General features: G+C 42.0%; 1 protein-coding gene across 5 annotated transcripts in view; it reads left to right on the top strand.

Moving 5' to 3' along the window:
• GRB10 (growth factor receptor bound protein 10) overlaps positions 1-24,593 on the top strand; it is a 144,760-nt gene that overhangs the window by 104,406 nt on the left and 15,761 nt on the right. For all 5 annotated transcript variants that reach the window (XM_032118689.1, XM_032118681.1, XM_032118710.1 and 2 more), the window contains 3 exons: positions 16,070-16,226; positions 21,919-22,034; positions 24,058-24,132. In XM_032118689.1, the coding sequence (XP_031974580.1) occupies positions 16,070-16,226; positions 21,919-22,034; positions 24,058-24,132 (348 nt within the window). The remainder of the gene's footprint in view (positions 1-16,069; positions 16,227-21,918; positions 22,035-24,057; positions 24,133-24,593) is intronic.

Here is a 24,593-nt window from a genome sequence, read left to right as displayed (position 1 = left end):
ACAGGGGAGGGCAATAGCAGGAGTTTCTAAGAAAGAGGGTTGTGGAACTGGACTGCCATTTCAGAAAGTAACTTACCTCTGATTTTCTTTCTGATTTTGTACTAGGGAAAGCTACCCTTAGCTCATGTTTTGTTTAGAAAACCAAATGCAACAAACTCGAGTTGGTTTGTGAAGAAGGAAGGAGGATTAATTTCCCCAATTGATCATCTTTGTAATGGACAATCAAAGTCATTAAGATCTCTTTCTGATGTTTTAGCTAACTAAAAAAGCTGAATTTGTCATCTCAAGATGCTTTCCATGTTGAACCCCAGAATGAGGCTACCTGGTAATTTGCCTAATCCAGTCTGTACACATGGAAAATAATGGTCTCTGCAGAGAGGATTAAAACATTTGGTCTAATGAGGCACTGTCTGTGGAAGGGAAGTGTGCTATATCATGCTCAAAGAGGATGTACCTTTTCACTTATTCTTTAAACAGGGTTTTCATGGCATAGCTGAAGAAAGTTCATGCACCAGCTATTTTGTTACACTTTGAAAAGTGAAATTCATAGGGTGCACAGGTTGGCAAAGCCTCAGTTAATGTGAGCCAAGCAAACTTGGGTTGTTTTGTGTACAGATGGGTTCACCGAAAGAAGAACTTGCAGAACTCTGGAAACAAATTCACAAACCCACTTATTTCTTACAAGTTACACTTTGGGTCTGATCACTATCTGTTATGTTGAAGAGTGTATAAGCAACAGTTGAACCAAAAATAGTTTCAGTACTGAAGATTTTTTGTTAATCCTCTGCAAGTAGCCAAAATGTTTTACTTTTACCATGTGTAATCTCGTGCAGGAAGATGGGGGGATTGTGGAAGAAGCAAGTGTTGTGACACTCTTCTATGCTGTAGAAAAGGCTAGATAGATTTTTCTCCAGTAAGAAACCATCAGTCACCATCCAAAGCCACCAACCTTCTGAAGCTTGAAAAGGCAATAAAGTTTTTCTTATGTGTAGAATTGTCTCTACATGAATGGAGAGTGGTAACTAGTGAGATTTGCTGAAGTTGGCAGATTTGGTTTGACACAGTTAGAAGTGAAGTAATAATTAATAGCTAATATTAATCATTATTGCCAGTTATTAATACAATATGTTTTTAAAAGACACTTCAAAATAAATTAATTTTCTCATGTACAACCATGTATTTAGCCTATGAAATTCTACATGGCAATTGAATGGAAGAATTAGATACTGAAATTTGAAATGTATAGGAGATATTTAAGTGTTTCTAGTTTACATAAATACAAGCCTGCAATAAGCATAGAGACTAAGGGAAGCAGTTCTTTAGTATTCAGATTCATATCAAACCCAAGCTACTGTTTGGGGCAGGAAGGGAAGGGAGAAACACTGTTTGCATTCAAATGTATTTATTCAAGTTTTGTCTAGAAGGGACTATTAAATTATTATGTTGCTCAGGACCCTAAGATCTTGAGAAGTTTACATGTCCTCTGTTACATGTTGATCTAAGTTGTACTTTTGCCCTTTAAGCCTAGCTTTCTTAAACTTGTACTTAGGTAGCTGGGTCTGTGAGCCAAGTGCACAACATTTAAAAAAATGTTTTATTTTTAAAGGGAATGGAATTTTGCACTCATGGAAATAGAAACTTCAGAATAAGAAAGATGTCCAAAGGTTGATCTACCTTCTGCCAGTCAATCTGGGGGGAAAAATGAGCTTGGGAATAGGTATTTTCCTTTAATAAACCTGACATCAGTGCCTTTATATTCTCTTTCATTTTCTCTGTGGTTCAGTTCAAGAAGGTTTCAATGACCCAGATTTTTCTCAGCATAATCCTAAAGAAGATCCATGATATAGATACAGAGCCATCAAAATCCTTTGAGAAAAAAATTATCATTCGTGCCAGGACAGAGATAAAGTTACTGGTATCTCTGCATGGTGGATTTCTTTAACCTCGTGACAATAATTTAGGGAGGGGAGAAAGGGGCAGAAGGAAGCATGCTTGTAGGTAATGAGTTTTATCTATAGCACATAAAAATACAGTCAGCTCTCTTGTCATTGCCTTTCTGAGTCTTGGAAATGGTTGGTTTCTCTATGATCAGCTACAGTAGAAAGGCCACTGTTAAAAGATTTCCCACTTAATATCATGCAGAATTGTTTTCTAGGGAGTGTATCTTCTCTTAAAAGATTTGCCCAATGTTTGGTCTTTTCCTCTGAGGAGTTTTTTCATACCCATTTGCCTACACTAAACAAAGAAACTAGGCACGTGAGCTATTTGAATATAATTGTCTTTTTGATGCAGGTAATTATTTTAAATGATTAATGGGATCCTCATGAAAATTGTTGCATAAACTTTTCAATTAGAGAGAAGGCTCTTTGATTGCATTTGTGTAAAATATTTAATTGGGTGGACAGCACAGAATACATACATTAGGAAATTATCTCAGATTACCTGCTTTTAGGGGGATGCCTATAGGGAGGAGAAAGCTTTGCTTCCAATCAACTTCAAAGATAAGATAGCTTAATTGGAAGCTGACTGTGCCTTGACAGCTTCAGAGCAGCAGTGACTTCCATGTAAAATAATCTGAAGCAGATGCTGAATGAAGAAGTATCATTTTCTTTCGTGCAGGCTTTGGCATCAGATCTCTAGCATTATGTTATCTAGTTCTATATGAGGAAGCATTTTTTTATCGTGACATTGATTTTGGCACACTACTTCACTCAGTGCCGTGGTTTAGTTGAGGTGGTGTTAGGGCATGGGTTGGACTCGGTGATCTTGAAAGTCTCTTCCAACCTGGTGATTCTGTGTGATTCTTTGTGATTTATACCTCCACTGTTAAGTTCATCAGCCTTTGACAAACAGACTGTAACACTAACTTAAAAGGAATTTTTGAACCACTTTGGCTTGGCTTGGGAAAATAGTGATGAAGAATCCTACGAAAAGACCTATTTAGGGTTCCTGAAGTATGATCAAACTAGAACTTTTTTATGCTTTTAGTTAATGTCATGGTGGTTACATAACTTTTCACTATCTGTATAAGAGATTAGAGGCTAGAGAACTGGGCTGCAAGAAAGCTCATGGAGTTTAACAAGGGCAAGTGTAAAGTCCTGCACCTTTGGAGGAACAACCTCAGGCACCACTACATGTTGGGAGTCACCCAGCTGGAAAACAGCTTGGCAAAGAAAGACCTGGGGATCCTGGTGGACTCCAAGTTGAATGTGAACCAACAATATGCCCTTGCTGCCAAGAAGGCTGATGATAGCCTGGGCTGCCAAAGGCAAAGCATCGCCCGTGGGTTAAGGGAGGTTTATTCAGCACTGGTGAGGCCACGTGTGGAGTACTGGGTCCAGTTCTGGGCTCCCCAGCACAAGAGAGACAGGGACATACTGGAGAATATCCAACAAAGGCCTAGAGAGGTGATTAAGGGACCGGAGCATCTGTGCTGTGAGGAAAGGCAGACAGAGCTAGGACTGTTCAGCCTGGAGAAGAGAAGGCTCAGGAGCATCTTCTGAATGTGTATAATTACCTTGAGGGAGGGTGCCAAGAGGAAAGACCCAGGCTCTTTCCAGTGGTGCCCGGTGGTAGGACCAGAGGTAATGGGCACAAATGGCAATACAGGATGTTCCCTCAGAGTATGAGGCAACACTTTTAACTGTGAGGGTGACTGCCTGCTCTCAGTCACAGCCCAGGAGGTTGAGAATCTCTGTTCTTGGAGATACTCCAAGGTACCTGGACGCTGTCCCGGAAAAAGGGCTCTAGGTGACCCTGCTTGAGTTACAGGGTGGATCAGATGACCTCCAGATATCCCTTCCATCCCTTAACCTCATATGAGCCTTTTCTTCTTCTTAAACTTATATAATGAAAAGAAAAAACCCAAACCAAAGAACGGTTAAAGGTGTGTTGATCTTGAAACATTTCGTCTCAGTGTTATGTCTTTAATAATAAAGTTTGGAGTTATGAGGGTAAAGCTCCCTATTAATTCATTTATAACTACGAGTTTCTAAGAGTAATGTTTGTGCTTGCCTGGCATGTGCCAGCATTACCAACACAATCCACTTGAATATCTTGTAAGAATTCTATTAAAATTTACTTTAGGGGAGGGATTTCTATGTTGAACGTTGGGATCTTATTTGATTATGAACAGTACTGAAACTGAGCAATGGCAATCAAAGTACACCTAAATATCTGTTCTATGTCATATATCAGTAAAAATAGAAGAGCCAGTCGTCTGATTTATAAATGATGAGAACCTGGACTAGAGCATTTAGAAGATGATCTGTTCTCATGGGAAGTCCTCAGCCTTGGAGGCACTAAAAATAACATCACTCAAATGCTTATCCAACTAGTCACAAGGGATAGAATGAAAGATTACCAGTTGGCAAAGAAGATGATGGAAAACATGTAAGGGCTGTGAAAAGAGGTTTATATGGTTCCGTGCAGCTTTGCACTGAAATCTGTTTGATAAGCGGCAGTGGAATACTGATAATGATGTGCCTGCAAAGGAGAAAGATGTGTAGTACGATGGGAAGGACTGGGTGGGGAGGGTGTCTTGGTGTCAGGGTAAGAGGAGCTGCTCTGGAATAGGTGTTGGTACAAAGCAGTGCTCACATCTCTGCACTGCAACCTGCAGCAGGAGGTGCAGAGAGCTGACATATTAACCTTCAGGAATGGGCTGAAGAGAGGAGCTGCAAGAGAGGAAGGATGGAGTAGTTTGTGATACTTCAAATCAGGCCACTGAGAACTGGGGAGAACATGAGAGAAGAGAGGAGAGGCTATTACTGTTCGTCTGCTATGTGGCCACAGGTCCTTTAAAGCAACTTGTGTGTATGCCTGGTGAATGTCTTTACTCATTGTAGCTTTAGCAAAGTAACCTTCTTTTTAAAAGTTGGCATAAATGCTGCAGACTTCAATCCATATAATACAATCTATAATGAGCTAACTACTTCACTTTTGAGCCACTGCTGCTCCAGGAATTAATGCCTGGAAACCTCAGTACATGTAGATGATAGGGAAAAGCTGGAGGACATTGTTGTGAGTAGGATTGTATAGAGGACCATTTAGTTGCCTTTGTTTCTCAGCTTTTGGTAAAAACTGGTTGATTCCTTTCAGTTCATAATAGGCTGAATACTAAGCTGTTTCTATAATGTCATGGATTGCTTGTTCGGCATCTTTTTAATTAGTGACATTTCATTTAGTCCAAATTAAATATGCCAGATGTAGCTGATTTAGTGGCTAACAATGATGAGTGAGGGGAGGGAGAGCTAACATATAGCCGTCTGTTCTCAGGGAAGTTTTTTTTTTATTATTTTTTTTATTTCTAGTTCCACAGGAGAAGTTGGAGTGGTAACCATGGCAGCAGGGAATTTGTCCCTGTAAGCTAAGCAAGGGGTTGGGTTGTGTGGGGTTTTTTTGTGTTTGTTTTTTTTGTTTGTGGTGCCCCTACTTAGAGGAAGGGGTATGCAAAGTGGTCTCGAGCAAGCCCTGGAGAGGGGACTTGGAAATAGATAAGTTAGAGATGCTTGCTGTGGACTTAAACTCAAGAGTTGATCTTCCTGTAGTGTGCACGGATGGATGGGTACAGCAGTGAAGCAGAGTAGTGAGAGATGTGAAAAATTTCTTGGTACCTTGGATCTTGGTGTTTTGGGGTGGGGTAGTTAGACACTGTATGCTAATAAACTCCTTGCATTGTTGGTTTTGGATTTATGCCAATATTTTTCTCACTTTTTTTCCACTGAAAATGAAAAATTCTTAGCAGGTTGGAAGAGAGTGAGATTTGCATGGGGCTAGCTGCATTCAAGAAAGAATATCCAGCTTAATTGTGGTGCCATAATCCTAGATCTTACATCAGCCCTGGAAACTTTTGCTATATCACACCACTGTTCTCCTCTGATACTTAAATCTACCAAAAATTAAACAGCAGAGCAGTGTCATGGAACAGTTTTCTTCCCATTAAAGAAATCGCTGAAAATGAGAATTTCACATGCTTTGGGGAGAGGATAACATAAGCTCTCTTCTTCCACTGACATAACTTTTCCTGGGTAAAGATCTGCAGGGGGTTAATTCTGGCCACACAATTGATGCTTACACAGTTGCACAGAAATACCCCCCCGCCACCACCCCCCGCCCAATGTGAGCAGCTCTCTTAAAAGCATTTACTATGTGCATGTGACAAACTGTCCCATAAAACATCCTGGACGTTGCAGGCAGCAACGATTAGCTGATACTCGCTGCTTGGAATCGCCGCCTTCCAGAGCCGGTAGCTTGGGAGACGGGAAGTTGAGCAATATTGCTGCACACTGTACAGCGCGGAGGCAGCTGACAGCCGGGCATTAGGGAGGCTCTGCCATGCCACTGTGGTTAAGCCTGTCACCCTCTCCTTACAAAGCACCCTGCTGCTGCTATCAGAGCAGTATGAACTCAGCCCCTTTGGAAAAACTGATTGGGGGTTGCACCTGATGCTGTCAGAGTGCGGGAATTTTGTGTTTCCAAGATGTGCTTGAGCTTTTGGGATTTTCAGCACATGGAAGCCGTTGTGATGTAGATTTCATAGGGTGTTTATACTTTAAATGGTCATCAGTCCTTGAGTGTCTGTAGGTTACAGCTGGTTTTCATTAGGAGTCTTTCTCCATGTTTTGCCCTTTTTTTTCCAGTAGCTTCCATTATCTTTTTCGCTGCCCTAAATTGTTCTCATCTTCATATTCTCACACTTACGTTGGTTGTAGCCCTTGTGTTTTGTCTCCATGTGATGTACCATACTTGATTCTTCTCTGATCTATGCATGTTGAATTCATAGAGGTTTTTCTTAAAGTTTCTTTTGTTTTGCTTTCCAGCCCCCCCTCTCTCCTGGCATCTTTGGTGTAACTTCCTGGTCTGGGATGTCATTGCTTCATCAGGATGTGTGTGTGTGTGTGAGGAATAAAGGAACTCTTGTGAAGATAGATAATTGATTTAATTCATTCTAGCCTTCAGGGATGCAGAGAAAACCTTAGGAACTCTGCACTTGCAAGCACTGGGGAACAGATTTACAAGTCCTTAAATCCTTGGCTTTTTCACTCCTTGTGATTACTTTTTTGGGTTGGAGAAACACACAGGAGTGGGAAGAGGGTCTATCTTTGTCTTCCCCTGTATTGCATTCTAAGTTTGTAATTTCTGTCCAGCCCTACATCTTAATGCTTGCTTAGATTCCTCTGCTACCAGACTAGGTAAATTGGATTTCATTTGTTCACGACAAATTTCATAACTACTCATTCTTAAAATAATGTGTTTGTTTTGTTGTGTCTGGACATTCCAAATATAGTTTATTTGGCATTGTCGCCTATTGTTGGGCTGCTGTTTTTGTTCTATTTTATTTCTGTTACTACATCAACCTAAGGTCCCATTTTATCACATAAGAGACAGTCACCGCCCCCAAGGTTTTCCCATGCTTTAAAAATGCATCTATCTTCAAATACTAATCCTCAGTCTCCAAAGACATCTTTGAAAGCAGTCCCTGGTGCCTTTCCTAATAATATGTGGCTGGACGGGTACATGCAAATAAGAGTGCTGGAGCCAGGTCTAGGTGTGCCTGCAGCCCTTAAAGGTGTTCCTGCAGAGGTCTGCTCTGCAACCTCTCTGCTCCTCTCTCCCCAGAAAAGCGTGCAAGGGAAGGGGGGTTTTGTGGACTACCCATGCAGAAGTTCTACTGGAATAATCGTAAATCAAAGTGAGAAGCCAATTGCACGTTGCCGAACCCTGTGCTGAAATGGCTTTTTGGCTCGTAGGGTGGCCTGGACCCTAGATGACAAGGGCCTCAGCTGCAGCTGTCACAGTGTACTAGTGGGAAAGAAGGAGCCATCCAAGTCTTGGGGACCTGTACCATTTTCCTAAATCTTATGAGAAGTTGCTCCCTGGAGCCTTGTTGCACCCTCTGCCAAGCTTCAAATTAATGTGGTTCTTGTGGTTGGAAGCCTGTGCAGCAAGGAAGATGTGGTAATAATTCCTTTTCTACAGAGTAATTTATAATGGCAGAGCAATTTAAAATACTCAGTAACTAGCTTGGTTACTTAAGGATTTAATCAAGAAATTATTATGGTTTTCCTTTGTATTACCCTTTCTAGGGTTGTTAGTGATTTAAATTGTTTGCAAGAACTTTTGTACTAAACCTTTCTCTTGGAGCAAATTCAGACAATAAATAATGCATTCTGTAAGCACAGCTGAGGAAAATTGCAAACTATCTAGGGATAAATTGCACAATAAAATATATGAAAGATAAAGGTTAATGCCAGCAACATAATTTAATGCCTTTCATTACATAATCAAAGGAGTGTAACAGTGTCTGTAACTGTCTTTTTTAATGTATGTAAAGGATCTTGAAACCAGAAAGGATTTTTGCATAAAAAGCAATTGCTGTTAGGAGGAGCTGTGTGGAGAGAAGGGAGCACGTTTACAGACTTACAGTCAAAACTAACAGAAAACGCTGGAACAGTCTGGACCCCCAAATCCAGGACTGAGTGAGCTGTTGCTGCACTCCCTTCCTGCTGGTGTGGACTGTCAAAGCCTATACAAATTGCTTCTCAAGCTTTCACTCTTCCAGTGTTCTGCAAATACCCTGAAGCTTCAGCAAAATTCATAAAGGCCTATTATTACTCTTAGAAGGATTGAAAATTAGTCTTTCTCCTTTCTTTTACCTAAAAATGGGAGGCAAATGAGGAATTGAGTGGGAAGATGTGAAAATGTCAAACAGGTCAAATGATCTATCTGAACATCTGAACCTTAAACCAAAGTGAGAAAGAGTTGAAACAGCTTTTGGGAATACTGTCACAAAATCGATGTGTTGTCTGTATGTAGGTATGTATCACTTAAAACTGCATTCTGCTATTTATTTTTAAAATATGGAAATTACAGGGTAGCAACTTACAGTTTCCAAACCTTCAGCCTCTAAGTATGTGCACACACATTGGAATAAATCTTTTGTTTGTGCAGGCAGTGGTTCTGTCTTGAAAATGTGCTCTGCACAGTCTTTCCTTTGGAGGATATTGCACAGTTGTATGTAAATAGCTGAGATTTTTGCAGATGCTTCGATGCAGTTGCTATACAATACTGAACCTATACAGAGAGCAATACTTTTAGATTTAAGAAATACTTCAAGTTTTGAGGAGATACAAGCAGATAATTCAGTGCCTGCATAACAAATAACCATTTTCACATGCAGTTTTGAATTAGAAGAGGAAAAGCTTTGGCTTGTTACTACAATATTTCTATTTTAAACTTCAATAGTACCCAAAATGTTCTCATTGTATATGTTCCTTTAAATGTGCTTAGTATACATGCCGCATAACACACTTTGCTTATTTCTTTAAGCTCAAATGTCAACAGTTGCAGTGTGTAATTGTGCTGGTTTTGACTGGGGTAGAGTTAATTTTCTTCTTAGTTGCTGGTATGGGGCCATGTTTTGGATTTGTGATGAAAACAGTGTTGATAATTCCAGAGATGTTTTAGTCACTGCTAAGCAGTGCTTACACACAGGCAAGGTCTTTTCTGGTCCTCATCCCACCCCTCCAGCAAGGAGGGGAGGGGAACACAAGAAGCTCGAGGGGACACAGTTGAGACAGCTGACCCCAACTACTAACCCAGGGGAAATCCTGCACCATTTGGTGTCTTGCTTGGCATATGAAGCTGGGGGAAGAAGAAGGACAAGGCAAGGGGGAAAATGTTTGAAGTGATGGTGTTAATCATCCCAAATCACCGTTACTTATGATGGGCTTTCCTGGGGATGGCTGAACACCTCCCTGCCCATGGAAAGTGGGGAATGAGTTTCATGTTTTGCTTTGCTCACGTACATGGCTTTTGCTTTCCTAATTAAACTGGCTTTGTCTCAACCCATCAGTTTTCTAACTTGATTCCCTCCAATTCTCTCCCCCATCTCACTGGGGGCAGTAAGTGAGCATCTGTGTGGGGCTGAGCTTCTGGCTGAGGTTAAACCACAATGGAAATAGTGCAGAGAGACATGTTTGCTTGATTAATCACCACAGTGGCATGAATTCAGCCAACGTAGCTTATGGCATCCAGCTTAAGTCCAGAGTCAGGAGCCTTTGTCATGTGCTTTAGATGTTAAGTTGCTCCATCTCTCTCCCTTACTTCCAGAAAGAATGTAACTCTCCAAAAGTACTGGGTGCATGTGTGATTGGATGTCCATACATGATGGCTTCAGAAGAGCTAACCCTCCAAATACCAATGCCGACTTGAACCTGGCACTAGTCCTGCCCTGCCCTTCTCTGCCCACACCGCTGTGACTCCCAAAACCTCTCTTGCTAGTACAACCCTCATGCAATTTATGACTTCAGTATTGGTTTTGGTGACCACTGAATATAAGATGATACTGTGATTACCTTTCAGGTCAGGTTATTTCTCTGACCCTTGGGAATGGGTTTAAAATTCAATGCCCAGTGAAGGAGGACAAAGTGAGGGTTTTGAAACATGGCCAACTAAAGTGGGGGGTTGTGGGGTTTGGTTTTTTTTTTTTTTTTGAGGTTGCTGTTCTGAATATGAAAGTCAAAGACTTAAGATCTTGATCGTACAACAGTTGTTCTCCTTTGTTGTTCATAGGCTTTTAAATGTGTACCTAAATATAGTATATGCCAGAGGAGAGAGTTAATGTTGCTATGAGAACCTTAACCTCAGCATTTCCAAGGGTTTTATGTGTATATGTAGGAGAAAAAAAAGCAATGATCAAATAACTCACAGGTTTTTTTCTTGTATAAGGAAGTACGATCTGATGCCTTGTGTATAAGTGATCTTAGCCACGATGTATTGCTGTTACTGCTGCTGTTTGTCTGAAGGGCTATTTTCCTGCATGAGCAGTGCAACAGAGAAGGCAAAAAGAGCCATAGGGTTGACCTATATATTTATTTCATTGCAGCAGTTGAAATTCCCATGCCTTATAAAACTGCCTTAATGCTGCTGGGCAAGTACAGGGGGACTGGCTGGTGCTCCAGCATGTAGATGTGGTTGACTGAGTTGCTTGCCTGTCAGGTGTGCACTGAGCATGCTTAGAGGCCTTTCTTTTTCAAAGGTTTGTAACTTTAGGAAGCAAAACCTTCCTTTATTTGTTGCTTTTTCAACTAGGCAAATAGCAGTTTAAGGGTAGCCTCCAGGCAGAGCTTGAGTCTTCAGCAGCTTTGAATTGACTGATCCTAATTGAAAGCTTCCCCATTCCTCCAGTGACTCTGACTCTGCTCTTGTGAGCTGATAAGCTTTGATTATAGAAAGCTTTTGGAAAAAAGATCTCATTAAAACAGGGTTCCAGTGAAAACAGCAAGTACCAGCCTGGTACATAGGTGTCTTCTGCAATAAATAGCTGCTTTTGCTTGCACAAGGTACATGCTTACATTTCAGTTCCATTTTCCTTCTATTTACCTCACCAATTGTATGATTCTCATGGCTGAACAGTCTTGATGAGTGAAATTGGGGGATGGAAGTCAAAACTTGCTGGACTGATTTTCAGTTTGTGCAGATCATAGTAATGACTCTTCAGTGTATTTTAATGGCTTTCTGTGAAGTCTCTGATCTTCATCTCTTTCCAAGGGAAACTCTTGTTGAACTGGTGCACTGAAACCTTTTAACCTTGTATCTATTAGATTTCAGTCAGAGGGCCTTCTGATAACTGGTGCTCTCTTCTTACGTGTGGAGTCATAACCCAGGATAACAAAGGTTGGTTTGCACTGATATAAATTACACCATATAATTTCAGGCTGTAGAATGTAAATGTAGATCTGTTTGCCACTGAAGATTTTCAGCATAACATCATTTAACAGAGTGAAATTCTGTGATGATTGTGTATAGTCATAGGTTTTGTTTCGAAGAAAAAGGAAAGAAATAGCACAAAAAGTGGAGAAGAAATGATGTGACCATCACATGACTGTTTTGGTTTTCTGGTTTTTGTTGTTTTTTTTTTTCCCTCCACATTCCTAAAATATTTGTATTACTTGATACACAAAAAATACTGCAGTGAGGTTGAGGAACTTAGGCTGGAAGATGAAACAGACATGAAGATACTCAAGATATGTGACCCATTATATGAAACCACTGAAGTGATGAATATTAATGTTCTTTTAAATTTTTAATTTTTTAAGTCTTTTTGTCTTTCAAGAAAAGAAAAAGAAAAGAAAAGAAAAGCTTGGGGGAAGACTTCTTCCCAGAACAATGGTGCAGTCTGTTATCTGCTCCTTTGCACTGTAAAGCACTGAATGTTCAGCCAATATAGTGCTCTGGTTGGCTTAGCATTCTTAACCTTAATTTTGAATAGAAGGTGCCTTGTGCTGCTGACGTAATTAGGGCCTTTTGTAAATCACTGTTGCAGGCAATCTGCTGTTGCATTTCACTGCATTTCTCAGAGAGATGCAGGGCAAAAGTGTCAGACTAACTTTTTGAACCTCTCATCAGGCTAAGTGTTTTCATTATTGGAGTATTTTATTCAAATGAATCCTGCTTCATTTTCCTTTATAGACAATAAGCCCCAATTCAATTTTGGAAGTGAAACACTCCAAACACCAAGTTTCTGCTGGAAGAAGTTTGAATAGGGAGCCCTTAATAGCTTAAAGTGGGAGGTGCTTCCTTAAAAAAAAAAAAAAAAAGACACGAAATGTGAGAGAGTTGGATTTGACCAACTGACTCTAAATTCAGTCCCCTCTGTGATACAGGAGTACTGTTATTGGCATCTTTTGTCGCAGAAACTGTCAGAAAGTTGGAGGTGAAGCTTTGTCATCAAGATGGTTTCGTATTTGTGGTTATATGTCATAACTCTGCAGTGGTGTGTGGGGACATAAAATCCCCTTACCTTCCATGTAAGCCTCTTGGGGACTGTTGCACTCTTGCCTCTGCAGAGACACAGGGTTTCATCTCACTTCTGCCTCTCTCCCATCCCCCGGGGCAGGGTTCAGCTCAGGCCATTACAACCCCTCCTGATGCAGTGTTTTATATCTGTGATGTCAGTGGTGATACGTGGCCTTGCACTGCCCTTGATGGCAAACACAGCACTATTAATAGTCAGTGAAGTTAACTTGCTCATCGCTGCCCACCCACTGCGCTCCAGTCCCTGAGCTTTAAAGGCACTGTTAACACCCCAAGGGCTGACTGGTCCCACGAAGGAACATATCCATGTTTGTAACGCAACTCCCACAGTGGCTGTGGTGTTGGGATAGTGGGTGCTGCCTAGAGGGCCTGGCTCTCCGGAGGAGGGAACATGGCATTACAGTAATCGCACACCAAACAGCAGTGTTGGGTATCCAGGAGTTTAAGATGCTGTGGTGCTTCAGGGGGGCTGGCATCGGCATCAGCTCAGACTCTGGGCAAAGGAGGGGGAGGGTGGGACACGTACCCATGACCCCTTTACTTCATACCGAGAAAGCACAGCATGAATGACCATAAAAGACAGCTGCAGCTTTCTTCCAGTGGCCACACGGCATTAAGGCTTTCCATGCTTGGGAACAGAGAAAAGTGTGGTGGTTGTCTTACAGTTCTCTCTTTTCCACCTGCACGGGCTGGAGAGGCACCCTCAGCAGAACAGCTTTGCCCCTCTTCTGGGACTTGGCACTGGCGATGATCGAGTGCAGTCTGTCCTGTATCACTGCCATGTTCCCAGCAGGAAAGGAAAAGGGGGGTCTGTCCTCCAGGTGTTGCAAAAGCGGCGATTGCTGTGGCGCATTCCTGACTAGGGCTCCCCGGTGAAAGCTGAGGCAGGGAGCAGAGGGCTGTGCTTCTCGTGATTAATGAATGAATGATGTCACCAGGTTGGTTCCCGAGGCAGGAAATCCATCCAAAATAGTTTAGTTTCAATACAGAAAGTGCAGTTATATGCACAGAGTAAGCTGAAAGTAGAAAGGAATTCTTTAATCACCAACTTTACGGTTTCGTCACTGCTTTCCAATCTATCGCTATACTACAAAAAGTAGAAGAAAAAAAAAAATATCAAGCGGGTGTTAGTCCCTCCCATTCCCCACTAAAACGAACAAAGTAACTACTTTCCGTCTTGTTGCATACTGGCTTTTCGGTGTGCTTGCCCATGCTGGGAGGGAACACGAGAGCTGCGCTCCCCACTCGCACGCTGCGGTGCGATGCCCGCGGGGTGTCTCGAGCATCCCTCCACTCGTGTCCCCCCGTCCCACGGGCGCGCTGCCGAGTGGCGGAGCGGGCCGGGACCGCTGCGGGTGTGATGCGGGGCTCTGCTGCGACACGGGGCTAGTGACACAACAGAGACTTGCCCGCAGGACAGAAAACGGGGCACCCCCACGCCCAACAAATTCCTGCGTGTGTGAGGATGCCTCTGGCGTGGCTAAGCGTTGGCAGGAGTGCAGCCGTTCCATTGCACAGCACGCATGCCTTCCCCAGAGCAACCGGGATTCCCCCTCCTCTCCTCTCCAGAGCCCGCTTCCGAAAGAGCTGGCTCATCCCTGCTGTCAGATGAAGCCGTTTCCTGAACGCGCGGGTTTGAGTCACTTGGGCTGGATGAGGCTTTAACTCCTCCCTCACTGGGCTCGAATTTGTGCGTAGCCGGGGCACCGGGGAGCGGGGGGGTGGGGGCGGCGCCGGCCATGCTCGCTCGCCCCCGGCCCGGTGGCACCGCCGGGGCCCGGAGCGGAGCCGGAGCCGGGCGCGGGTCGGGCCGGGCGGGGAGCGGCGGCGGAGAAGTTCAAGTGCCCAAGTTGCAGGCGATGACATCAGCGCGGGCAGGCCGGGCTGCGGGCGGGATCGGCACCGGCGCCGGGGCAGCAGCACACGCGTGCCGGGCGCCCCACACCCCGCCCCGCGGCCGCCCCAGGGGTCTCAAGCGCCCCAAGGTCGTCATAAAAAACCACATTTCCTTTGTAATTCCTTCTTTTTTTGGGGAGGGGGGGGGTGGGGGAGGCGGGAATAATTTGGAAGTCTGATAGTGTGTGGGAAATGATTACATCAGTCGGAGGGAGGGCTAGGATTGGTCTGCACAGTGTGGTTTGATTCACTACCGCAAAGATTGCGTGTAACCCTTTGAGTGGAGCTCTGGCAGAGTTGTTTCCCTCCCCAGAAACAGTCCCCATAGCAGGGGCTACGTGACAGGTAGGGTACGGCCCCCCCTGACGCCGCCGGCACCCCGGGCGCCCAGCCGCAGGCTGCAGAGGGTCGGCGGAGGCAGAGAACTAACTCTCAAGAGGCAATCCCCATTTAAAATGCCATCTTGTTCTTCCGACTGCTGCCTTTTACGTGCCGTTGAGGTAAGATTTTCCATATCAAATTACCCTCGAGGTTTTTGTTAGACTCTCCTTCTCTCACTAGGATGCGGAGCGTTTTAAACACAGTTGATTTAAATCTGGGACCTGCACGTTCGCCCGGAGAGATAATTCTGCGGCAAGTGTCTCTCGCTTGAGCAGAACAATGCAAAGAGGAAAGCATCTGTATAATTCAGGAGGTGGGGAGAAGGTTCCTGACTTGCTCTCTCATCCCCATTGATATTTAGGATGTGCAGCGTGTGCACATTTGGTTTCAAACTACTTTCAAGCTAGGATCAAAAGAGAAGTCGGCAGGGAGAGAAATGTGTGGACTGTGCTAGGTAATTGATTTGCCGGCAAACTGCAAGTGAGACTTCCCCACATGAAACAATCAAAAGTTAGTGGGGAACAAGAGAGCCATTTTTAGTCTTTGGGGTCTTGGCCTGCTCCCCTGTGAATGTTCAGAGGCCTCCGATGGGATCACAATGAAAATTGTGTGTTTGACTGGATGTGATTTCTCTCGCCCACTGTTGCCAAAGTACTCTCTCGACATTGTTTCACGTTTGCTTACCTTACACAGCTTTATACAGAACCTGCTCTCTCACTTTTCCTGTGTACGTGGTCATATTAACCCTGCTGAATCTTTGTTTAGTGCAGGGAGGTGTTGGGGAGGGGGGAGGGGAAATAGGTCTAGGGGGCATCGAGAGAAAGTGTTATAAAGTGAATCATCCATTTCATTTGTCCTGGCTGCCAAGGTGCTTGGAACCCTCACACCAAGAGGATGATGCTTTTCTACAGTAGCTGTGTGGTTTGCCTATGTTCAGAGCTGTTGATCTGTAAGTGTACCCTTTATGTTGCAGGATGTAAAAGTCTTTAGTGAAGATGGAACAAGCAAAGTGGTCGAGATTCTAGCAGACATGACAGCCAGGGACCTCTGTCAGCTGCTCGTTTACAAAAGTCATTGTGTGGATGATAACAGCTGGACTCTAGTGGAGCATCACCCTCACCTAGGATTAGGTAGGGAATGGTCAAAGGGGTGGCATGGTTACCTGGGAACATAAAATATGTGTGATTCATATAAATGTGCTTCCAGACGGAACGTTTTCTTTTCCACTGCTTTTATTTGTACAATTAGCTGAAGTCACATACGTGCTTTCTGTGTATTACAATTTGATGTGTTAAGCGTTTTAAGCCATTTAAAGTCCTTCCGTTATTTCCCATTCCGATTTTTTATTCTATAAAAAAAGAAGAATCGTCTAATCTTCACGCTAGCGCTCTGTTGCTGCCTTGCTGTGTCTGAAGCTATTGCAAATAAACAGCTTAGGCAAATTAAGCTTGATCCTTAGAGTACGGTCCTATGAAACAGCTCAGCTCATCACCAGCTGGGAGACCTGGGTGAAGAGACTCAGCCTTACATACCTACAGTAATGCTTATGAAAGCTAGACATGCTGAGGTGGGGGAGGGGGTTGGCCAAACTTGACTTCAGGCAGGGAAAAAATGGTGGCACCACCCGCAAATCCATGGGCAATTTCTGGACCAGCGGTGGTATCTGCTCTCCAGGCAGCAGCTCCTCCACCTGATTGAAATTAAGGTGTCATGGTTACAGTTTCAAGAAGGCAGCAAGAGGAAGAACCGTGGGGAATTAAATAACACCGTGAATTGGTTTAATTACAGTACCTGAAAGGATCTCATGTTATTGAGTCTTGCTTTTCCTGTTACTTTGTGGCACTGATTAGTTGCAGGGTTCTGCTGTGCAGCTTGCAACAGCGTATCGCTCAGATAATGCTATCTATAATTCTCCATAGCATGCCATAACGCTTTAGAAAGTGTAGCATTTGGAGTATTAGTCGATATACTTCACGGGGAACGTTTTTTCTAGAAAAGAGAGGAAGACAAATCATAAGCTGCAATCGCCAGCACTGGAATTGTGAATACTATCTGTAGCTAACAGAGGGGGTTTTATGTCTAAAAATGTAATTCAGAACCCTTACGAATAAAAAAAGGAAATTATTTGCTGGAATTGTGATGCCCTAAACCAATACTGTTAAACACTAACAAATTCATTGCTCTGCAGACTAACACTTGCAAAAACCCCAAACACATAGGATATCCTGATTATTGAATGGTTTTATTATCTCTCCTAATGTAGAAATATATGAAAAAATTAAGATGAAACACTCACTGGTCTATGTCTGTGATATACTTTCAGTTCTGAGGACATAGGATGAGGTGAATAATTAAGGTATAAATTACAGAATCTTTATCTCCGTGGCTTAATATGCCACATGCACTTCTGAAAACCTTTACAAATTTTCAGTTTTATCAATGCTCATTAAACTACTAGGCTCTTTTTTTCTATAGTCTCTTTCCCATCATTGCTGATTACCAAGGTATTGTGTAAACAGAAGCCTTCTCCTTTGTAACCAACATCCTTCTCCTGCCAGATTCATTCAATGATGCCACAATTCAGTGTTTGTGACATCACAATAGCTTCCATGGTGACTAATTGTGCTGTCAAACTCTGGTGTGTGACATCTCTGAATGAATCGGGCAGGAGGCTGATTAGGAAATCAAAAGCTTCTGTTTACACACAAATAACTTGGTAATTAACAATGATGGGAAAAGAGCAAGATACTTATCGGGCTGCATTTATATACATGGGGACCTGCCTGCCTTGGACCTCTGTTTCAAACTGAAGCACAAAGCGATCCCCCAGAGAAGTGGGGTGTGTAGGATGGGGCTTCAGCAGCCACCAAACTTCCTTCCACAAGGGCTGCTCCAGGGCTGTCCCCTGTAGGCAACGCAGTAGATCTGTGAGAGAAGTAATGCAACCTTTGGGGGTGTAAAGACAACAAAGAAAAAATATTTAAAGAATCAAAAAAATGTAATTATACAGATTTCACATATTTGAAAGGATGAGGACAGAAAAGGGAATAAATGAGTTCATTTAACAGGAGACAAAATCATCCAGTTTCTTGAATCTGGGGTCTAAAGTATACACTGCGACATATTCAATAAACTTCAAATATCAACTTTCATGCTTCCACCAGTTTTGGATGCAGTTTGAATTTTTTTATTATTTGGCTGCTTATTTCTAGCTTCTCTGTAGCTTAAATGCTTTCCTGTATTTTGGAGACTGTCAGATCAATGTAGTAATCTGTCTGCAACCTGGGTGAAGTTATCATCAGGTGTCTGATGTCCCATATTTGTTCCTCTAGATATAAGATTGCTAGTATAAGTATGAAACAATGGTGAATAAATACTTAGTGTGAAAAGAAATATGGTTTAAGAGCAGTCAGAATTCTGTGTTTCCAGAAGACACTATTTCTTATATAATACATCCTTGCTGACTTAATGCTGTAGGTGGTAGTCTTGAAGCCCACCAAAAGAGAGGAGTTCCTTCATTTAGTTCGCTTTTTTTTTTCCCTCCCCATATTTTGCCTAATAGTACTTTCCAAAAGAGCTGGGTTCCAGAAACAGTTCATTGTACTACTATTGGGCAGACTGAGGACAAGATCAAATTTTTGAAGCCAGCTGCATATTTATCATTGCATTGGTCTTTGAGGTCCCACTTTGTAAGGAACCCTCGCCTCACTGTTCACAAGCATAGCCAAGTTAATTCCAAATAACATGTGTGCTTGCACATAACTTTAATCAGCTATTTGACTGCACAAAGTATTTGTGTTCTCACTGTAGGCAGTGGTGGGACAATTTGCCATCAGACTTTCTTGATTTGACATTTGAAAGTGGTTCCTGCTGCACCATACCACTAATATCTAAAGCACGTTGTGGTCAATATTTAAGCAGTCTATGAAATTTGAATCAGTCCCATTATTTCATTTGCTACTGTAAGTATACCTAACCTGTTCATAAAATCTGGTATTCTCCCTGTATTCTATTCCATGCTTAACTATCATCCATTTAGGATGGGGACAGAGATCTCTGTATTGGACATTAGCACAAATAATAATGGTGAAGACATTCACGTGATAGTATGTGTCTGGACACTGAAAGCATCCCTCCCTACCTACATGCTTCATTTTTCCAGCTCCAGAAATGACTGTACATCTTACTTAAATACAGTTGAAGCAGGAAAGAACGTAGCAGGGCTCTGAAATATGGGAGGGTTAGAAGAAAGCATTGCTGCAGTTTTGTACATAGATTTTCTTGTTTACGTGCATTGACTTCCCTTAATACGAGTGAATTAAAAGTGGAGCAGATAAACACAGTGCTTGCTAAAATGCAAAGGCAGGGTGGGCTATTTCATACAGGGGTCCACCTGTCATTTGTAGTGATTCTCTAATTGGGAATTTTGGGCCATGCCCTGTGAGTTGTTCCTGATGGAATCCAGCTCCTTTTCCCACCTTGTATCACTGCTACAGTTCTGTAGAAGTTCTGATAATACAGATTAACTTGGGCGGGGTGGGGGGAAAGTTTGTTCCAGGAAGTCTGTAGAGGAGACTGAGTGGGGCCTATCAGATAAACTGAAAGGACACATTTCTGGTCACTTCAACAGCAATGCCACTTGAAGACAGACTGACCTATTGAACTGAACAGGCTGACATCTGTGCTTCTAGTGTTGTAGCAGGAAGCTCAAAGCAGGGCTGAGGCTGAGTTTCTCATGTGTCAGGTTCATCCCATTTGTACCAACCAAGTGCAAATTACCAAGGACTTCCCAAGTGTACAACTTCCATGAAGTAATAGCAAACTGACCAGGACTAGCTTCCTTTTTTTACATGCACGTGCTGTGAAATGCTGCACCTTTTTTCCAAGGTGGCTTTGACCATCAAAATGAAAATATAAACATTAAATCAGTGGGAGTATCACCACAGAATCTCAAAAGGGTCTTGATGTAGTAACAGAATACATCTAGGTCAGTTGTCTAAAGCACCTAAGAAACAGACACCGAGTATATTTACAGAAACTAAACATTGAAATACAAAACCAATTGACAAATGTTCATCTATACTTGATTTCCTCAGAACAAACAGTTTGTCCCTGACAAGCAATGTTCAGTGTGTTAGGAAAGCGAAGACCACAACTTTGGGTGGTGGCAGAAGCAGACAGTAACAGGACATGTGGTCTTTCGGGGTTCATACTGCGATGAAGTTTCATATCAATGTAATTAGATGTATTTTGGAGGAAGCATAATTTAAAAAATAGGCCCTTCACCCTATGTGTCCTCATCACAATGTGGAGGAGATTTGACTTCACCAGTTGCTTAAAAACCATGATAATAGCAACAGATCAGCAATACCTGAAACTTTATCTGCAAAGCCCCTAGATAATGTGTAAGTTTAGGTGATGAATGCTGAGGTGGTGCAAAATGTCCTTTATTAACAGCCACCCGCAGCAGTATTGTTGTGGACATTAGTCAAAGAACTACCCCTTCAAAATGGTGTTATGCCTGATGCACTAAGAAACAGCTCTTTATTTGAGAGCAGCCCACTATGGAAGTTTTTCAGTGTTAACCCCTTTGAAAATGCAATCTATAGCAAGGCTGGACATTGCAAATGCACAGTAAATGCTGAAGTTGTCAATGAGCTGGTGATGACTGACAACCTAAGTGCAGGTGAAAAAGGTGATAGATGATGGGATCATTCCATCATAGGTTAAATTTTCAATAAAAGAACATCACATAATCTGCTGAGTTTAGTAATTCAAGTGATATTTCAGAGCTTGCTCTTTTTGAGGTGCCATTGACTGCTTGCTTTCTCCTGAAAACACCCCAAGAGAACTTGGGTGGCACCCTGGCATTTCTTACCGTAGAAATACAAGGATTGCAGAAACATAAAGTGGGGAAGGGACTCCCCAAACTTCTTTGGTCAGCAAGTCAAAGGCCTTTTGTTTAAAGTTATGTTTTTAATTTTGTATTATGTAAGTCATGAAAGCACTGACTAGTTAAAACTTTTAAAAAATACCTAAATATTTTCTCAGAAAGCTCTGAAGACTTGTCAAGATAATGAGTTCATTAAGTAGTGCACACTTAGCCAGTTGCCTGCTTTCGAGTTACTGCTTTCAGTGAATTGGGTTTGTTAAGCTATCTGTTCATGCTTTGATGTCCCATTCTTTTGACCAGAGAAGTGGTGGTTATGGGGAGTTACCTTGTAACCAAATCTAGAGCAGAAAATTGCCCTGTCATGTGTACAAAACATTTGTCTCTGTCAGTATTCCTGTAAAGTAGATCCTGTGACCTCTTTCATAATAAACCCCATTGTCTAGCATCTACAATGAAGGCCTGAAGTTCACCTTGAAATGAACTGGTTTTATAGAGTGCAATCAAATACAACACTGTATTTCAGTAATAGTTCAAGACCTAACAGTGGCCTTTCTGTAACTTTTTTCCCCCTTAAACCTATCCACCTTTCCAGTTCTACAGTATACAACCAGTGCCAAAAGCAGAGGTTTGTCTGTATTATTGTAGCTACTGTACACAAAAAAAAAAATCTATTCCTGTCTCAAAAGTCTGTGCTTATGAAGCCTTGATGTAAGAATTTCTTGAAGAACACTGCCTTATAATGTTAAACTTTGTAATACATTACAAAGTAAGGTATTGCCTCATGGCAGTATGGTTTGAAAATTATAATGTGTTTTGCTAATTTCTTAAAAGGTAATGGAATGACACTGGGTTGTTTTACTTCTGTTCTTAGTTGGTCTCATTCCTTCTGTTGGTTGGCTGTGTGTTAACATCATGTTCTTTTTCCACAGAGAGGTGCTTGGAAGATCATGAGCTCATAGTTCAAGTTGAGTCCACTATGGGAAGTGAAAGTAAATTTTTGTTCAGGAAGAATTACGCAAAATACGAATTTTTCAAAAATCCCATGGTGAGTCTCATTACTTAGTTGTTTACACCACAGAGGGGTGGATTGCAATAACATTGCTGGGCACTGTTATGTCTTAAACATCTATTATTAAAAAAAATAGGCAACCAACTAACAGAATTCTTTCCAAAGAAATTTTAACCAATGTTTAAATTCCTTGTACTCTCCTCCCAGCCTAAAAACCTCAAGTGTTTTCAAGTTACCAAATATACTGGTTTCAAAATGTCTGTAGTTATGTTGGAGAGTGACCAAGACCGGGAAATCTTTATAGGTTTAAGAAAAACAACCAGAAATACAATTTACTCGTTATCTTCAAAGTTACTTGATTCGAAGCAAATTAATCACATAACATGCAGTATCCAAATCTTTTAATTTCTGGCAGTAATAATTAATAAAACACCAAAACCCATCTGGGTAACCCCTAAAGCGCTTACTTCATACAAGGAATGTCCAGTTTATCGTTACGTATATTGAACATTGTTTCACCTGTGGCTGTGCTTTACTGGCGTGGTCTGCCTTCTTTACTGACCATAGTAGCTTGCCCTCTCTATGTCCTCATATATAGCCATGCGTGATAGGTATAGGCCATAGCTATACCTATTCCTGGATTTGTAAGATCTTCAAACATTGTTATTTTAAACTGGTTACAGTGTAACTGCTTATCTGGGGATGATTTTTCACATTTTATCTAAACAATTATGTTGGAGCAGACTGTTGGCATGAAGCAATGTCAGCTGGTGTAACCCACTGAGATAGCTGAGGAAGGGTAATCCAGAGGTGGTTAGGTAAGAACAGATTTTGGGTCAGTCAGGCATTCGTGGTGCGAGAAGAAAAAAAGATGCACGAGGTCACATTTGAACTCACTGCTGAAGTAACTGCAGGTGACAAATTCATTCCTTTCCTCATAGATGCAAGTGCACAGTTGCTGCATCCTTGCACGTGTGCTCACATGTACATTTGTCATCTGCTGGTGCTTGTTTCAGTCTGTGCCTTGACTTACTCTGTGAAACATTTCTGTACATGGAGTGTTCCTAGTTTTTCACTTCTGTTGATCTCACCATCTGATAACCTATGAACATCTGAGCGTTGTACAGAAGTTTGGGTATCAGAGGAGCTAGCACATTGGTTTCATGTGGTATATTTTAATTAATAACAGAGCATGGGAGTAAAACCCAGAATGCTTGGCATTCGGTCCCAGGCTCCTGCAATCACAGAATAAATCATTCTTGTGGTGTAAGAATGCGAAGGCTCCCTATCCGTTGCATTAGCTGTTGCCATATGGCACTGTTTCTACTCAAGAGAGGCTGGTAAATGTTAGTTTTCATAACTCATTGTGCAACTTACCTGGCAGAAGGGTGATTCCTCTTCAGCCCTTCTCTTTATGCCCTAAAGACTGAAATTTATATTGCTTGAAGAGTGACAAATGTTCTAAACTGGAAATGTTTTTGTTGTGATTCATCTTGTTATAATCAGTCATTGTTTTATTTCAGGCATTTCTGTATGTCTCCATGCTTCAAATAATGTTTAAAAACCTCAAGAATGATTTCATGTCATTGCTGTGTATAGTAAATTCAGTGTACCAAAATATACAGGAATTTTGAAACAGCAGATGAAAGGGGAACTGGAGGAATAAATCTGAAGTCAAGTCATTGATGCAATAAGCAAGGAGTCGCTGCGTACTCAACTTGCAGGACTATTCATCCTTTCCTTCCCAAGAAAGTAGAGGCTGTTAGAAATCCCCAAAAGCCCTCAGTAGAAGAGGAAGTGATGGGAAAATGCACTTACGAAATGCTGCATATCAGATATTTTAAAAACCCACAATCTGTCTGCATGGGCATCTGGTGAGCAGAAGGAAGGGAAGAACTGCACTTGAAAAGCCCTAGTATTACTTTCTGTGTCAGGGGATTTCCAATTTGATTTAATAGTGATAGTTCCAAAAAAATAATGACTGAAGAAAATGTCACTAGTTCTCTGTAAGAGTGTTCAAATATAATGTGACTTCCAATTGTCTTCTTTTTGTGTCTAGAATTTCTTTCCAGAACAAATGGTTGCCTGGTGCCAGCAAACGAATGGCAGTATCCCACAGTCACAGCTTTTGCAGGTACTGTAAATTATCTGTATGGACAAAGAAAGTTTTGGAACTGGAGGGGAGGGGTTGAGAGGGAGGAAGGGAGGGAGGGAATTCGAAGGTCTGGAAAATAGTCGGTCAGAGAAAGACCAGTGTAGTGAGTTAGCATATGGGGCTAATGTTGAAAATATCTAACAAAGATCTTGCCCAGTGGCATTGAGGTGTAAATTGTAAACACAAAGTATTCATAGCTATGGTCATACATATTTGTTCCATTAATACTCAACTTACTCTGGGGGTATCTGGTTTAGCCACCTAATGTTACTCCCAAACAGTCTTGGCAGATACATTTCTAGAAAAACAAATATACCTTTTATAAAAGGCAGAACAGAAGTACTCTTCTATACTCCACATCACAGCACAGGAGAAAGTGTAAAAATGCAAGTGGATATTAGAAGATGAGTTTGAGATGATGAGAGGTTTTGCTTTTGCTT

The sequence above is a fragment of the Corvus moneduloides genome, chromosome 1, assembly GCF_009650955.1.
Source record: "Corvus moneduloides isolate bCorMon1 chromosome 1, bCorMon1.pri, whole genome shotgun sequence".
Classification (NCBI taxonomy): domain Eukaryota; kingdom Metazoa; phylum Chordata; class Aves; order Passeriformes; family Corvidae; genus Corvus; species Corvus moneduloides.
Note: the sequence above shows the minus strand (reverse complement) of the source record. Positions and strands in the feature narration are given on the sequence as shown.